Below are 16493 nucleotides of genomic sequence, written 5' to 3' on the forward strand. Positions count from 1 at the left end.
TCCTATATCTATCACCCTTCAATTTAAAGCTATGTCCTCTCATGCTAGCCATCATCATCTGAGGATAAAGGCTCTCACTGTCCATCCTATCTAACCCTCTGATTATCTTATATGTCTGAATTAAGTCACCTCTCAACCTCAAGTCCCTCAGCCTTCCCTCATAAGATCTTCCCTCCATACCTTGCAACGTCCTAGTAAATCTCCTCTGAACTCTTCCCAAAGCTTCCACATCCTTTCTATAATGTGGTGACCAGAACTGTACACAATTCCAAGTGCGGCCACACTAGAGTTTTGTACAGCTGCAGCATGACCTCATGGCTCTGAAACTCAATCCCTCTACCGATAAAAGCTAACACACCATATGCCTTCTTAACAACCCTATCAACCTGGGTGGCAACTTTCAGGGATCTATGTACATGGACACCGAGATCTTTCTGCTCATCGACACTATCAAGAATCTTACCATTAGCCCAGTACACTGCATTCCTGTTGCTCCTTCAAAAGTGAAACACCTCATACTTTTCCTCATTAAACTCTATTTGCCACCTCTCAGTCCAGCTCTGCAGCTTATCTACGTCCCTCTGTCACCTACAACATCTTTTGTCACTATCCACAACTCCACTAACCTTAGTGTCATCCGCAAATTTACTAACCCATCCTTCTACGTCCTTATCCATGTCATTTATAAAAATGACAAACAGCAGTGGCCCCAAAGCAGATCCTTGTGGTACACCATTAGTAACTGAACTCCAGAATGAATATTTCCCATCAATTACCCACCCTCTGTCTTCTTTCAGCTAGCCAATTTCTGATCCAAGTTGCTAAATTACCCTCAATCCCATGGGTCCATATTTTCTGCAATAACTCACCTCATCAACTGCCTCACTGAAATCCATATACACCACATCAACCACTTTACCTCATCCACCTGTTTGGTCACCTTCTCAAAGAACTCATTAAGGTTTGTGACGCACAATCTATCCCTAATCAACTTATTCCTTTCTAGATGATTATAAATTCTATCTTCTATAACCTTTTCCAACACTTTACCCACAACCAAAGTAAGACTCACTGGTCTATAATTACCATGGTTGTCTCTACTCCCCTTCTTGAACAAGGGGACAACATTTGCTATCCTCCAGTCTTCTGGCACTATTCCTGTAGACAATGATGACACAAAGATCAAAGCCAATGGATTCTCAGAGAATCCTCGGATAAATCCCATCCGGCCCAGGGGACTTATCTATCTTCACACTTTCCAGAATTGCTGACACCTCCTCCTTGTGAACCTCAATCCCGTTTAGTCTAGTAGCCTGTATCTCAGTATTCTTCTTGACAAATGACAAATACTGATGAAAAATATTCACTTACTGCTTCTCCTATCACCTGGGACTCCACGCACAACTTCCCACTGCTATCCTTGATTGGTCCTAATCTTTGTCCAGTCATTCTTTTATTTCTGATATACCAATAGAAGCTTTAGGGTTTTCCTTGATCCTATCTGCCTACGACTTCTCATACCCCCTCCTGGCTCTTCTTAGCCCTCTCTTTATGTCTTTCCTGGCTAACTTGTAACTCTCAAATGCCCTAACTGTGTCTTCACGTCTCATCCTAACATAAGCCTTCTTCTTCCTCTTGACAAGAGATTCAACTTCTTTAGTAAACCACAGCTGCCTTGCTTAATTACTTCCTCCCTTCCTGACAGGTGCATACTTATCAAGGACATGCAATAGCTGTTCCTTGAATACGCTCCACATTTCAATTGTCTAAATAACAGTCTAAATTCTTCAATTATGTTAAAGCCAATTCGTCTTGAAGAAAAACATGTTATAGCAGAACCAACTGTACAGTATTAGTCAGGTAGTGGACTCCAATACCGTCTGGAGAAGTTGGTCTACAAAATGTGGTCCATAAAAGGGGTGCAGACCCTGAAGTTGGAGAGGTCCTGGTCAGCTTGTTTGGGAAGGTGCGGAAGGAGGAAGTTGAGAGGAAGGACATAGAGACGGAGGGGTAAGACACTCAACAAAGAGATATTACTGCTGCATTACAAGATAGTCTCCATCTCCATCCATCTCGGAAGAAGACTCTCTCTTCCCTCTTACTGCATCTGCTTTAGATTCAGGTCAACACCAGCAAGGTGACAGCCAGTGCTAACCCAAATGTAAAGCCTTTGGCTTCTCTGCGACATTTGGCTTTTCTCTTATGATGTAGAAAACTTTGGCACAAACTACAGATTTCACTTTAGGGTAAACAACAGCCTGTAAATGGGAGAATGTGCAAACTCCACACAGGTTGTCGCCGGAAGGTGGGATTGAACCTCAGTCCCTGCTGCTGTGAGGCAGCAGTGCTAACCACTGAGCCACCGTGCTCAATTAGGGCCTGAAGTGGATGGTTCATGGGTGATCTTGCCAATCACCAACCAATTAAAGCCAAAGAGTGGTCAATTATTGACCATTTAAAAGCCTCAAGGAGAAAGTGAGGTCTGCAGATGCTGGAGATCAAAGTTGAAACTTTATTGCTGGAACAGCACAGCAGGTCAGGCAGCATCCAGGGAACAGGAGATTCGACGTTACGGGCACAGGCCCTTCTTCATTCCTGAAGAAGGGCCTGTGCCCGAAACGTCGAATCTCCTGTTCCCTGGATGCTGCCTGACCTGCTGTGCTGTTCCAGCAATAAAGTTTCAACATTTAAAAGCCTCAACCCACTAACTCAATTTACCTACTTTCCCGAAGGGCAAACCAGTAAAACTTGTGAATGATACATACTGGTCTGACTTGTTTTGTATACCTCAGAACAATGCTCCTATGTGACCAGTGCTTTCATTTGTAAGTATTACTGGTATTGTATTGGGTTTTCCCTCTGGGAGATTGGGGGTGGGCCTCCATTTGCCCCAATCTAGAGGCAATTGGGGGCACAGTTCGGGGGGGGGGGGGGGAGGGTGGTTTTAGAGGTAACTAGTGAAAGTCAATCCCTGCGCTATGCTCCAACTGCCCCTGCTTGTGACCCCCAGCCCATCATCGTCCCCAAAGACTGACTGCTCTTTTCACTGGTCCCTGATAGTTCAGACTAGTGTTCAACCACAGCCTCAGTCTTGGATGAATCACTGTTGCAAACAGTGACCATCGGCCTCTGATTGGCTATCAATCCCTGGAGGGGTGGGGCCTGATGGATCATGAAGCCCACAGGTCAACATTTAACCCAAAAAATGGAAATTCCAGGCCCATCTTTTCAAAAGACAGACAGGATTGCAAAGGATGAGGGATAGCCCTGATGGTCAATGATGACAAAAGGAAATTAGTGAGAAAGGACCTGAGATCAGGAAATTGCAAAATGGAGGAAATATGGATTGGAACAACATGAGAAATTGCTGCAAAAGCTCAGCAGATTGGACAGCATCTGTGGAGAGAAACCAGAGTTAATGTTTCGGGTCCAGGGACCCTTCAGAATATTCCATCAGAGAATGCATGGGGATTAGGAATAGCAAAAGTTAGAACACACTGAGAGAAGTTCCAACCCCCTAATAATTGCTAAACCATCGAAGAGAGCATTAAACATTAAAACAAATGATTCCAACAAAGGGATGAAATAATTATGGGAAACCTTTAAGTTTGTGTTAGACTGGGAGAATCAAATTGGCACGGTTGATGGCGAAGATCTGTTTGTAAAATATTTTTACTGCAGCTTCTAGGAGAAATACACTGTATTTTGCATGTAATCTTTCTTTAACACATTCATGATGGCTGTCTTTGTTTAATCCACATTTTTTTATAAATTAGGATTTATCCTGTTCTCCCAGTATTTTATACCATCACTTTCTTCTCACTGACAATAGGTTAACTGATCTGTAACTACTTGGTCAATCTGTGACTCCCTTTTTAATGTAATTAAATAACTTGTTCTCCAGTCATTTGGTACCACACTGTAACCAGTGGGAATCAGAAAGCTATGGTCAAAGTGGTTGCTATTTCATATTCCCCTTAACAGCCCAGGGCCTGAGAAGTTATCCATTTTCACTGACGTTAAACTCCTCACACTTTCTCTTTCGCTGTCCCAGCCACTGAGCTGAGAAGCCCAGATTCAAGTCCCACCCACCCCAAAGATGGTTCATAATGTGTCTGATCAAACTGATTGGAAATATTTACTTCCATTCTCACAATGTTAATTTAATTTAATATTTTTCACTCTTCCTTCCTGATTGCAATGTCTGTGCACAAAGATTAGCTAGTGTATTCGTTATATTGTTTTTATAAATATAATCCACTTTAGTGTTGTTGAACTTTTTAAAATACTTTTCATTCTTGCACTGCACTACGGGAAATGTTGAGCAGTTTGGAAGAATTACTTACATCAAATGTAAGTAATAAAGTTAACTTACTTTGGCAGGACTTTTGAGTTTTATATTATGTTTTCTCATTACCTTTTAACTCCCATGGGTTCAGATTTTACCTTTTGTGAGATTTCGTCACATTCTGATATACCAGGAGTCTGGCCACACAGATGCTAATTAATTGGCTCAAACCACTGGCTACTTTTAAAAAGGTGCTGGTCCTGACTATTGAATCTTCTGTGTGATTGTTCTGATGTGCGTCCGCAAATTAGGAAAACTGTAAAATTGAAGATTCAAGGGTAGTTTTATTTTTGGTAAAATAACACTTAGATTATGATCAGTTAATACTTCAAAGTGAAGAAAAACAATCATTTCTTGCCTTAAAAGCCATCATCAGTGCAGTTGCCTTCAGCTCAAATTGAATCTGTTGTAGCTATCTCAAATCGGGGCAGGTGTAATGTACAACTTAAAACAAATGCTAGAAAATATGATTATGTGTAAATGTTTATTTAGAGAATGGTAAATGGTGACAGTCAGCATAGCTTTAGGAAATATTCAAAAGGGTCAGAAGACTCCATTGTCTTCCATCCTTCTCCGTATCCCATCGAAAGGCATTGACTTTTTGGCATCCAGAGTTTCAATTTATTTAGACAATGGTCTTACTTCACTGGATCGGTGAACCTTTCCGTGTGAATCCAGATAGTTTGTGCCTCCAGACTACCAAATCACAAATAATAATAAAAACCCAATTCCATTCAGCTGTTTTTACAAACTATCACAGCAATATAGTTGAGCATTTTAAGAAAAAAGGTGCTAAATAGGAGGAATATATCAATGTTAAATGTTTCAACATCAGTCATTGAGAAAGATTGTGTGCCTTCTTGAAACTCTAAACAAGGCAAATCAACATTTTTCTTAATGTGATTCAAATTAGCATTCAGAAAATAGTTAAATATACACAGTATTTCTTCAAATACAAATCCACTTCAGTAGAACAGAATTCTAACTTGCAAAGCACCAAGGCAATAATTTTAGTAGTAGTTTTACAGCATACACAGCAATCTTACTTCTTATCTGAAACGTTTGCAAGTACCAAAGATGCAAACATTTCATGAAAAGCAATGAAACCGGTATAAGTACTTACGTTGTAAATGCATTGTTTTGCTTCGCTCCAAGGTAGTGAGAATAAAGATTAAACATCCCAATCATGAATGCAACAAAAACCATAATGAATATGACCATGAATTTGAATATGTCTTTCACAGTTCTTCCCAGAGATATTTGCAAAGGCCCGAAACTTTCATTGGCTGGAAGAATGTATGCAATTCGAGAGAAGCTCATCACAACTGCTATTGCATAGAGGCCTTCAGATATAAGCTGGGGATCAGATGGGAACCATTTAATTCGTGCTGGAAGAAAAAGTCAAAATAAAAAAACATTAATTCTGCAATAAGTTAGCTAAATATAAAGATGATTCAAACATGTCCTAGGGCCATCTTCTGTGCCATAGTTTTTTTATAGATTCAAATAACCATCTAAAATTAATTTGGCATTTTTTTTTATTTTTGGTGAGTTTGTCAATCTACTTTAGAGTCATAGAGTCATACAGCATGGAGGAAGGCCCTTCGGCCCACCATGTCTATGCTGACCAAGAAAGACCAAACTGCACTAATCGCATGTACCTGCATTCAGTCCAGAGGATACTCTGCCCTGACATTTTATGTACTCATCCAGAAGTAAGAATAATAGACTGGTTATGGGAGAGGATAGGCTGGCTATGGAAGGGGATAGGCTAGCTGTGGGTGGTTCTGGGAGGGGATTTTATGTTTATGGTGGTTATGGTAGGGGATTCTATGGCTATGGGTGGTTATGGCTGGGTATGGAAGGGGATTTTATGGTTATGGGTGGTTATGGGTGGCTATGGGAGGGGATTTTATGGTAATGGATCAATATGGCTGGTCATAGTAGGGGATTCTATGGTCATGGATGGTTATGGGTAGTTATGGTAGGGGATTTTAACTTTTCAAATATAGACTTGGACTGCCAGAGTATTAAGGGTTTAGGTGGAGAGGAATTTGTTAGGCGTGTACAAGAAAATTTTCTGATTCAGTATGTGGATGTACCTACTAGAGAAGGTGTAAAACTTGGCCTACTCTTGGGAAATAAGGCAGGGCAGGTGACTGAGGTGTCAGTGGGGGAGCACTTTGGGGTCAGTGACCATAATTCTTTTAGTTTTAAAATAGTGGATGGAAAAGGATAGACCAGATCTAAAACTTAAAGTTCTAAGTGGGAGGAAGGCCAATTTTGATGGTATTAGGCAAGAACTTTCAAAAGCTGATCAGTGCTTGTTTGCAGATAAAGGTATGGCTGGAAAATGGGAAGCCTTCAAAAAGGAGATAATAAGAGTGAAAGGGAAAGGTTGGTAGGTGCAGGGAAAGGTTGGTAGGTATAGGGAAAGGCTGGTAGGTTTAGGGAAAGGTTGGTAGGTATAGGGAATGCTGGATGCCTAGAAAAAATTGAGGTTTTGGTTCAGAAAAGAAAGGAAGCATATGTCAGGTATAGAAAGGATAGATTGAGTGAATCTTTGGAAGAGTATAAAAACAGTAGGCATATACTTTAGAGGGAAATCAGGAGGGCAAAAAGGGGACATGAGATAGCTTTGGCAAATAGAGTTAAGGAGAATCCAAAGGGTTTTTACAAATACGTTAAGGACTAAAGGGTAACTAGGGAGAGAAAGGGCCCCTTAAAGGTCAGCAAAGCAGCTGATATGTGGAAACACAGGAGATGGGGGAGATACTAAACGAGTATTTTGGATCAGTGTTTACTGTGGAGAAGGACATGAAAAATAGAGAATGTTGGGAAATAAATAATGACATTTGAGATTTATCCATATTACAGGGGAAGAGGTGCTGGATGCCTTAAAATGCATAAAGTTGATAATTCCCTCAGACCTGATCAGGTGTACCCTAGAACTCTGTGGGAAGCTATGGAAGTGATTCTTAAGCCGCTTGCTGAGAAGTTTTGATCATTGATTGTCACAGGTGAGGTGCCAGAAGACTAGAGGTTGGCTAACATGGTTGCATATTTAAGAAAGATGGTAAGGAGAAGCCAGGGAACTATAGACTGGTGAGCATGACATCGGTGGTGGGCATGTTGTTGGAGGGAACCCTGAAGGACAGGATGTACATGTATTTGGAAAGACAAGGACTGATTAGGGATATTCAACATAGCTTTGTGCATAGGAAATCATGTCTCACAAACTTGATTGATTTTTTTGAAGTAACAAAAAGGAGGGCAGAGCGGTGGACATGATCTATATGGACTTCCTCTGGTAAACTGGTTAACAAGGTTAGGTCGCACAGAATAGAAGGAGAACTAATCATTTGGATACAGAACTGACTCAAAGGTAGAAGTCAGAGGGTGGTGTGGAGGGTTGCTTTTCAGCCTGAAGGCTTGTGACCAGCGGAGTGCCACAAGATCATTGCTGGGCCCCCTGCTTTTCGTCATTTATATAAATGATTTGGATGTGAACATCGGAGATATAGTTAGTAAGTTTGCAGATGGTACCAAAATTGGAGATGTAGTGGACAGTGAAGAAGGTTACCTCAGAGTACAATGGGATTTTGATCAGATGGGCCAATGGGCTGAGGAGTGGCAAACGGAATTTAAATTACGTAAATGTGAGGTGCTGCATTTTGAAAAGGCAAATCAGAGCATTGAGTATAGGAGTTGGGGAGGTCATGTTGTAGTAGTACAGCACATTGGTTAGGCCATTTGTGGAATATTGTGTGCAATTCCGGTCTCCCTGCTATGGGAAAAGTTTGTGAAACTTGAAAAGGTTCAGAAAAGATTTATAAGGAGTTTGCCAGGTTTGGAGGGTTTGAGCCATAAGGAGAGGTTGAATAGACAGGGATTATTTTCCCTTGAGTGTTGGAAGCTGAGGTAAACCTTATAGAGGTTTATAAAATCAAGAAGGGCCTGAAGAAGGTAAATAGACAAAGTCTCTTCCCTGAGGTGGGGGAGTCCAGAGCTAGACTGCATAGATTTAAGGTGAGAGAGAAAAAATTTAAAAGGGACCCAAGGAGCAATGTTTTCAAGCAGAAGGGTGGTGCATATGGAATGAGCTGCCAGAGGACATGGAGGAGGCTGGTACAATTACAACATTTAAAAGGCATCTGGATGGGTATATGAATAGGAAGGGTTTAGAGGGATATGGGCCGGGTGCCGGTAAAAGGGACTGGATGAGTTTAAGATATCTCGTCAGCATGGACGAGTTGGACCAAAGGGTCTGTTTCCGTGCTGCATATCTCTATAACTCTATGGTTTTTAAATGCTGCGAGAGCACCTGCCTCCATCATTCGTCAGACAACACATTCCATAAATCAACCAGCCTGAGAATTTAAAAATCCTTTGTCATATCTCCTCTGAACCATTTGCTCCTCATTTTAAACTCATGTCTTCTGGTCTTAGACATGTCTGCCATAGGGAACAGATTCTCACAGTCTACCTTACTTTGCCAAACATATTTAACACACAGGATGTGACTTATATCCAAAGCTTTGTTACGCTGACAGACCATGATATACATTCAGTTATCAGCAATGGCCACACAGTTGTCATTCATAAGCAAACTGTAAATAATCGTGTTGAACAGCACCACGGGTAGACGAAGAGTCACAATACTTTGCAGTATTTTGCAAAGTTGCTCTGCTTTGAGCACAGCATCCACTAGAACCACAAAATCAATGTGTTCTTTGTACTTGCAGTTGAAGACTACTCCTTTTTTAAATATTTGTATCTATTGATGCTACAAGGTTCTTAAAACTACAAAATTTATGTTCATGATGTGCACGCACAGCTGCAACGTGAAGCGTGCTGGACTGCAAAGTTGATGAGGAGCCTAGGTACATGCAACATGCAGAACAGACAAATCATGATACTCACAATTAGTGTGCAATACTGAACTGATGTCAGCACTGACATTATGGAGTTCCATACTCTAGCTTACAACCTTTCATGTCTTTGAATGCTGAACTAACATTTATGACCATGAAGGAATCCCCTATCAATTTTCTTTAATGCATCATCAACTATATGCAGGTAAATTGCTTGATTATTTCTTCTCTTTCTTGCTGCAGTTTAATATATTTTTAGTGCTTCCAGTATCTTTTATCAAGGTCTTAAATGTTTTTTGTGCAAACTAGTGATTTTCAGACATTGGTGGCCTGGTAGGACTTCCTCTTGGCATTGATCGTGACTTACAGAATGAGCAGAAGCCATGTGGAGCAAGATAAGCTCATAGAAGAGGAATGAGAGAGGGTGTCAGCAATGTCCCTTCCCAGTTCACGATCAATACTGTCCCCTAACATAGTTGTCAGTCCAGTTACATTCAGTGACTGTTATTTAGTACCACACTCTTCTGCAAGAGAGAAGTACATGTATCGGTGAGTGTTATGCATTAACTTTGGATGTTGTCACAGGCATTTTTGAATAATGACCAGGTGTGTGGGATTGATGTTTACTGTTGTTTAAAGTGTATGAGGATGATGTCAAACATGCACATTGCAGACATGAGTCCTGATTGATGGAAATTATTTTTTAAGTGAATGATGTGCTATGGTGATTTGAGCAGTGGACGAGGTTAGCAATGCAGTTAATGGGGTATGATGGCTAAACAGACATGCATTAACCTTGATAACTTATGTGAGAACATTAATCTTCTATCGACACAGCATCCAGATCCTTGAGCTGCATTCTGCTATTGATCACCTCTGCTCGTGCTTGTTGTTTTCTGAGCATTTGCCTAGATCATCTCTCACGTTGCCATCACTGCTGAATTTCAGGAAGCTTCCAGTGAAACTGATGAACTAAATGCTAAAACCCATGTTAGTGTCACTCTCATTGTGTGAGTTATTAGCGTATTAAAATTAACAATTTGCCTCTCTCACTTCGATTGTTTAAACAAAGCACACTCCACTGCTGTGACCATTTAAAGCCAGAGGGTTTGGGGTTGGTTTGTTAATGCTCTGTACATTCCAACATTTTGAACCTCCAATACACCCCTGCCACCTGTTTCCAAATCTGTTCACTTTAAAAATGAAGTTTGATGTCTGAGAGTTCCGACTATTATTTTCCTGATGAAGAATTATAACAAAGTAATAGGCAGCACAAAAAGATTCTGTAAATGTGAAATCAAAACAGAAATGACTGGAAATACTCGGCAGATCAGGGAGCACATGTGAAGAGAAACAACGTTTCTTCCATTTCTGTTTTGATGCAACTTTCTAATCATTTGTAATGGTCTTAAAGCACTTATTTTTCTTAGTTTTTGATTTTTTTAATGTATTTTGGATTTTCTGAATCATTTTACTCAACCTGATTAGAAGAACACATGGCAAAAATTTAAAAACTTTTAACATGTGCCCATAGTCAGCACTCAACAAACTCGGGGAGTGGGGGCGAGGTGGTAGATATATCATCTCCAAAAGGTGGAGGAATGGAGGAAAGGAGAGAGGAAACCTGCAAGAAGTGAGGTAAGGGATGCATCAAAGGAGAGAGAATCATTTTAAACATGTGGACTAATAATCACCTCAATGGGAGCCAGGAGAACTGAACTCTCTAAAATAAAGTATTCCTTAAAATAGAATGTTGACCCTCACAGTTAACACTACACAGGTTCAGGAGTCACAGTATGGGAGAAAATAAAAGTGGATTCTATTGCGATGAACACTCTGTCGATTGTTAAATTTAAGACTGAAATGCCGTAAAAGGGAATGTACTAGCTGCCTGTATAATCTGCTGATTTGCAAGTATGATGGAAATGGATTGGCAGTAATCCCTCTTTTCTGCAGAATAAACATTTGTTTTGTTTGTATTTAGAAATATTAGTCTGCAATGGTGAACAGAAACTCCAATTGTTAACTTCCAGCTATTGTTTCGTACCATCTTCAATAATTTGGTCTCAGAAATGAATTCTTTACTTGTGCGTTATGGCTTCCGGATTATTGGAGGGTTGTTATTTATTGAGAATATTGAAGAATTTTTCTAATTCTGCTTCTAGCAAATATCAAACACTCCATCTGTCAACACAAGTGCAAAGAAATTGTTACAATTCTACATCTTATGCGAAAATAGTTCGTGAGAATTTAAAAGGACAACCTAAAAAGCAGAAAATAGACCCAAAAATCTGCCTTCCAACTCTTTTAAGAAAATCTCTAAGAGTCCTTAGAATATCATGGAAAATGCTTTAGATATTTCACAATCAGAGGACTGGTAATAGATATCATTGAAGGTACTAGATGTGTGATGTAATGCAGAGGATACTGAAATCCAGCTTATGGTACAGACTTGATTATCTCACTGAATTATGCATTGTAGGAACATCTATAACAGATTTTAAGAATATGCCAGCATTTTGGAGAAGTTTGCTAGAAATGGTGTTGTTGAAACTTTCTGATCACAATGAGTTATGTATTTTAGCAATATCTACTACAGAATTCAAGACCTTTGCTAGAAATGGTGAGTATGATCTGCAAACATTTTTATCTCACTGAGTTATATGCTTTAGTAACATTTATAAAAGGTAGTGGCTCAAAATGGAGATTTGGTGTGTACAATTGCTTATCTCCCCAAGTTATGCACTTTAGCAACATCTGCTACAGATTTTAAGAATATGCCAGTATTTTAGAGATATTTGCAAGAGATATTGATTTTGTTGTTCAAATGTGCTTATTGTATAACGATTTGAAGACGTTTGCTAGAAATGGTGATTTTGATGTTCAATGTTTCTTATCTGACTGAGTTATGCACTTTAGTAGCATCTACAAGAGATTTTAAGAATATACCATCATTTTGGAGAAGTTTGCTGGAAGTGCTGATTTTGTCACACAGTTTATTTATCTCACTGAGTTATACACTTTAATACTATCTACTGCACATTTTAAGGAGTTTGTTAGTATTTGAGCTTTGGCTGTTTAAATTTTCTTAACTTGCTGAGTTTCTTATCTAGGGTAGACTTTAAGAAGTTTGCTCAAAATGGAGATTATGATGTGTAAAATTTCTTAACTCAGTGAGTTGTGCACTTCAGTAACATCCACAACAGATTTTTGAGAATATGCCAGCATTTTGGAGAACTTTGCAAGATGTGGTGTTCTGTTGTTCAAACTTTCTCATCTCACTGAGTTATTCATTTTAGTAACATCTACAGCAGATTTTAAGAAGTTTGCTAGAATGGGATTGTGATGTGCAAAGTTGCTGATCTGACTGAGTTTTGCACGTTAGTAACATCTATAGCAGATTTTAAGAAAATGCAAGCATTTTGGAGAAGTTTGCTAGAAATGGTGATTTTGTAGTGCCAACTTGGTTGTTTCACTGAGTTATGCATTTTAGTAACATTCACAACAGGCTTTAAAAATATAACAACACTTTGGAGAACTTTGCAAGATGTGGTGCTTCTGTTGTTTAAACTTGCTTATCTCACCGAGATCTACATTTTAGTAACATTTACAAAAGATTTTAAGAGATTTGCTTGAAATGGAGATTATGATCTGTAAAGGAGTTATGCACTTCAGTAACATCTACAGTGGATTTTAAGACGTATGCTACAAATTGTGAATTTGTTATGCTAATTTACTTATCTGACTGAGTTATGCACTTTAGTAACATGAACGAAGGGCTTGCACAGCCCTGAAGCTGTATGGTCACCTCTTAAAGATTGATGTTACACCCTAGTTCTGCCTTTGCCTGAACCTTCCAGGCTAGATAAAAGATTTGGCCTCTGGTGCAATGTACTGTGTAAATAAGTCAATCCCAAGTTTTCTGACAAGATCAGTACAGTTTGATTTGACCAATCATAAAACACCTCCCCATTATTCTCACTGCACAGTATCTGTTATGCTGGAATTCCCAAGCTAACATTATCAATTATGTTTATAATCAAAAATCAACGTCATCTCACTGAGTTGGTAACAAATAATGTCATCATTTTTACATCATGCAAGTAGCAAGCATTCATTGTAAGCATTCACTTCAAGACATCCCTGCACAACAATAAAGCATTTGTAGGAAATCCTTTTCTTTGCCAATGCAAGAGAATCATCATGGAAACAGTAAGGTATTAACAAGAACAGTACCTTGAACTAATCAATCAAAAGTAACATGGTCATAAAGCTTTGTGTATCATGGATTTACTCCTGTTAAGGAAACAGTTTTCGTAGTGTCAGAGAGCAGCTTTTTTTTATATTGAGATTGCAAACTCACCATCTGAAGAACTGCACATTATGTCATTCTGAGAAACTGGGGTCTATGATTTTGGAATAGAAATTGCACAGAAATTTCATTAGGATCTTTAAGTGGAAATTGGTTCTATCCTTATAGCAATTTCAATTTTCAATCAGTAGAATGTGATTAAATAGTAAAAAAAAACTAAGTATTTGGCATTTATAGTTTCTGAACTAATTAAGCAGAATAATAAAAATTGATAGAAGATGCATCAAACTGACCAAGAGTGTAGTACTCTATTTCTGTTGGAAGAGTAACATTAGTTAAGTCCATTTTGATCTTTTCATCCACAAAACTCTGTGCCTTGGAAGCATGCCAAAACGCCATCAATCGTGCTATGAATGATGCTGAAAAAATGGCTAGCATTCCAAAGTCTAATAAGTTCCACAGTTCCAGCAAATATTCCCTCGGGCCTTGTGACCACATTTTTTTACACTCTGACCAGATCATTCCTATGGAAAGGAAAAAGAAAAGATTACACTTACTCATTTGCATATTAAAAATATCAAATTGTGCCAGTCGATAATAAAATATTGTAGATTAAATGTGAAGACTACCAATGCATCTCATAGATACTATTACCAAGAATAATATAATTCCCATATGAATGAATTGGTAAGAACAACATAACAAAGTAAGAACGAGGAGCAGGAGTAGACCATCTGGCCCTTCGAGCCTGCTCCGTTATTCAATAAGATCATGGCTGATCGTGGCCTCAGCTCCACTTACCCACCCACTCACCGTATCCCTTAAATCCTTTACTGTTCAAAAATTTATCTTAGCTTTAAAAACATTTACTGAAGAAGCTTCAACTACTTCCCTGGGCAGGGGATTCCATAGATTCCCAACCCTCTGGGTGAAGACGTTCTTTCTCAGTTCTGTCCTGAATCTGCTCCCCCTGATCTTGAGGCTGTGCCCTCTTGTCCTAGTTTCACCTGCCAGTGGAACCATCCTCTCTACTTCCATCTTATCTATCCCCTTCATAAGTTTAAATGTTTCTATAAGATTCCCCCTCATTCTTCTGAATTCTGGTGAATATAATCCCAGTCTACTCAATCTCTCCTCATAAGCCAACCCCCTCAACTCCAGAATCAACCCAGTGAGCCTCTTCTGCACCCCCTCCAGTGCCAGTACATCCTCTCTCAAGTAAGGTTCCCCACCTGTTAACGTTTTATAAGCTTCTTAGGGTGAGTTGGTGGTGTAATGGTAATGTCACTGAAATCTGAATCACAAATCTTAGTTTGATAATTTGGGGACAGGGCCCTAATCTCACCATGCAGGTAGTGGATTGTGAATTCAATTTAAAAAAACTGTAATTAAAAACTAGCCTAATGGTGACTATGTAACTATTGTGGTAAAAACCTATCTGGTTCACTAATGGTGATTTGGGGAGAAAATCTGCTGTCCCTACATGTGACTCCAGACTAACAGCAATGTGGTTAACTCTTGACTTTCAGCTATTAGAGATGGACAATGAATGCTGACCCAGCCAGCGATACCCACTTCCCATGAACAAATCTCAAAAACTTATTTAAAATTCCAACCTACGTTATCCCATCAAGCCAACTTATATATGAACTTCTTACATACATTTCTTACAAGAGACAGAAGAGATGCCATCATGATCACAGACTCTGAGACAGCTCACTTAGAGGTTTGAAGGAAGTCTATGCCTGTCTGGATCCCTACATGAACCTTTGTGACACCATTGACCGTAAAACCTAGGAAGTAAATGAATAATGTGACAGGGTGTGATTTTCTTTGTCAGGATGTCATCAGGAATACCAGATAGTAGCTTGTAGTGACTGTTACCAAAGAATAGAACTCTTCTAATACCTCCTCACGCAGATTGGTGAATATGAAACTCCTTTAGAAATGAAGATAGACAAGATCATGCTTTTAATAATTAAGTTCAAGTTTTTAGGGGCCAGGCTTCCACAGGTGGACTTCTTGTTCGCCCATTAAGACTCTTACATAAGATCTGCAGACATCCTAGAAATGAATGCAAAATGTACTTTCCCAATTAGTTCATAACTGAATGGTAGAAGTCCCAATTGATCAGAGAAACTCATCACATTAGCTCCAGTTCTTTTTTTTTGAAAAAGTTCTTCGTGAATAGAACTTGAGTCCAGCTGAAGAAAAGGCAGATTTTGCTGAAGAAAAGGCAGATTTTGCTGAATCTTTTACACTCATCAGGACCTTTCACATGAATACAAAATTAAGGAGAAAAGCAACATTTATACTGAAGAGAGGAGATGCTGATTGATTGGCAAGTGGATTCTGTCTAGCAGAGGCAGGACATGCAGAAAGCTCACATTAATGGTGATTGACAGTTAACAGCAGACTTTGTTTGAATTTTGAATCAGGCAGGTTGATTTTAATTGGTCAGAGCATTGCCCTGGAAAAGGGACCAGTCACCTATTTTGATCAGTGTGTGCACTAGAAAAAGGTCTTGGTTCTTAATAGATGTAGCTTCCAGTAGACATGAGCTTAACTACAATACTGAATTGATTGTCAACACATAGAACATAGAACATAGAACAATACAGCACAGAACAGGCCCTTCGGCCCACGATGTTGTGCCGAACATTTTTCCTAGCTTAAGCACCCATCCATGTACCTATCCAATTGCCGCTTAAAGGTCACCAATGATTCTGACTCTGCCACTCCCATGGGCAGCGCATTCCATGCCCCCACCACTCTCTGGGTAAAGAACCCACCCCTGACATCCTCCCATACCTTCCACCCTTCACCGAAAATTGATGTCTCCTTGTAACACTCTGTTGTACCGGGGAAAAAGTCTCTGACTGTCTACTCTATCTATTCCTCTGATCATCTTATAAACCTCTATCAAGTCGCCCCTCATCCTTCGCCGTTCCAATGAGAA

The 16493-nt window shown here is 39.5% G+C and overlaps 1 protein-coding gene across 5 annotated transcripts in view; it reads right to left on the minus strand.

Annotated features, from left to right (window-relative positions):
• The window catches only part of LOC122553908 (short transient receptor potential channel 6-like), a 120773-nt gene that overhangs the window by 39801 nt on the left and 64479 nt on the right, over positions 1-16493 (minus strand). For all 5 annotated transcript variants that reach the window (XM_043698414.1, XM_043698413.1, XM_043698416.1 and 2 more), the window contains 2 exons: positions 13828-14058; positions 5472-5736 (listed from right to left, as the gene is read on the minus strand). In XM_043698414.1, the coding sequence (XP_043554349.1) occupies positions 5472-5736; positions 13828-14058 (496 nt within the window). The remainder of the gene's footprint in view (positions 1-5471; positions 5737-13827; positions 14059-16493) is intronic.

The sequence above is a fragment of the Chiloscyllium plagiosum genome, chromosome 10 (assembly GCF_004010195.1).
Source record: "Chiloscyllium plagiosum isolate BGI_BamShark_2017 chromosome 10, ASM401019v2, whole genome shotgun sequence".
Lineage (NCBI taxonomy): Eukaryota > Metazoa > Chordata > Chondrichthyes > Orectolobiformes > Hemiscylliidae > Chiloscyllium > Chiloscyllium plagiosum.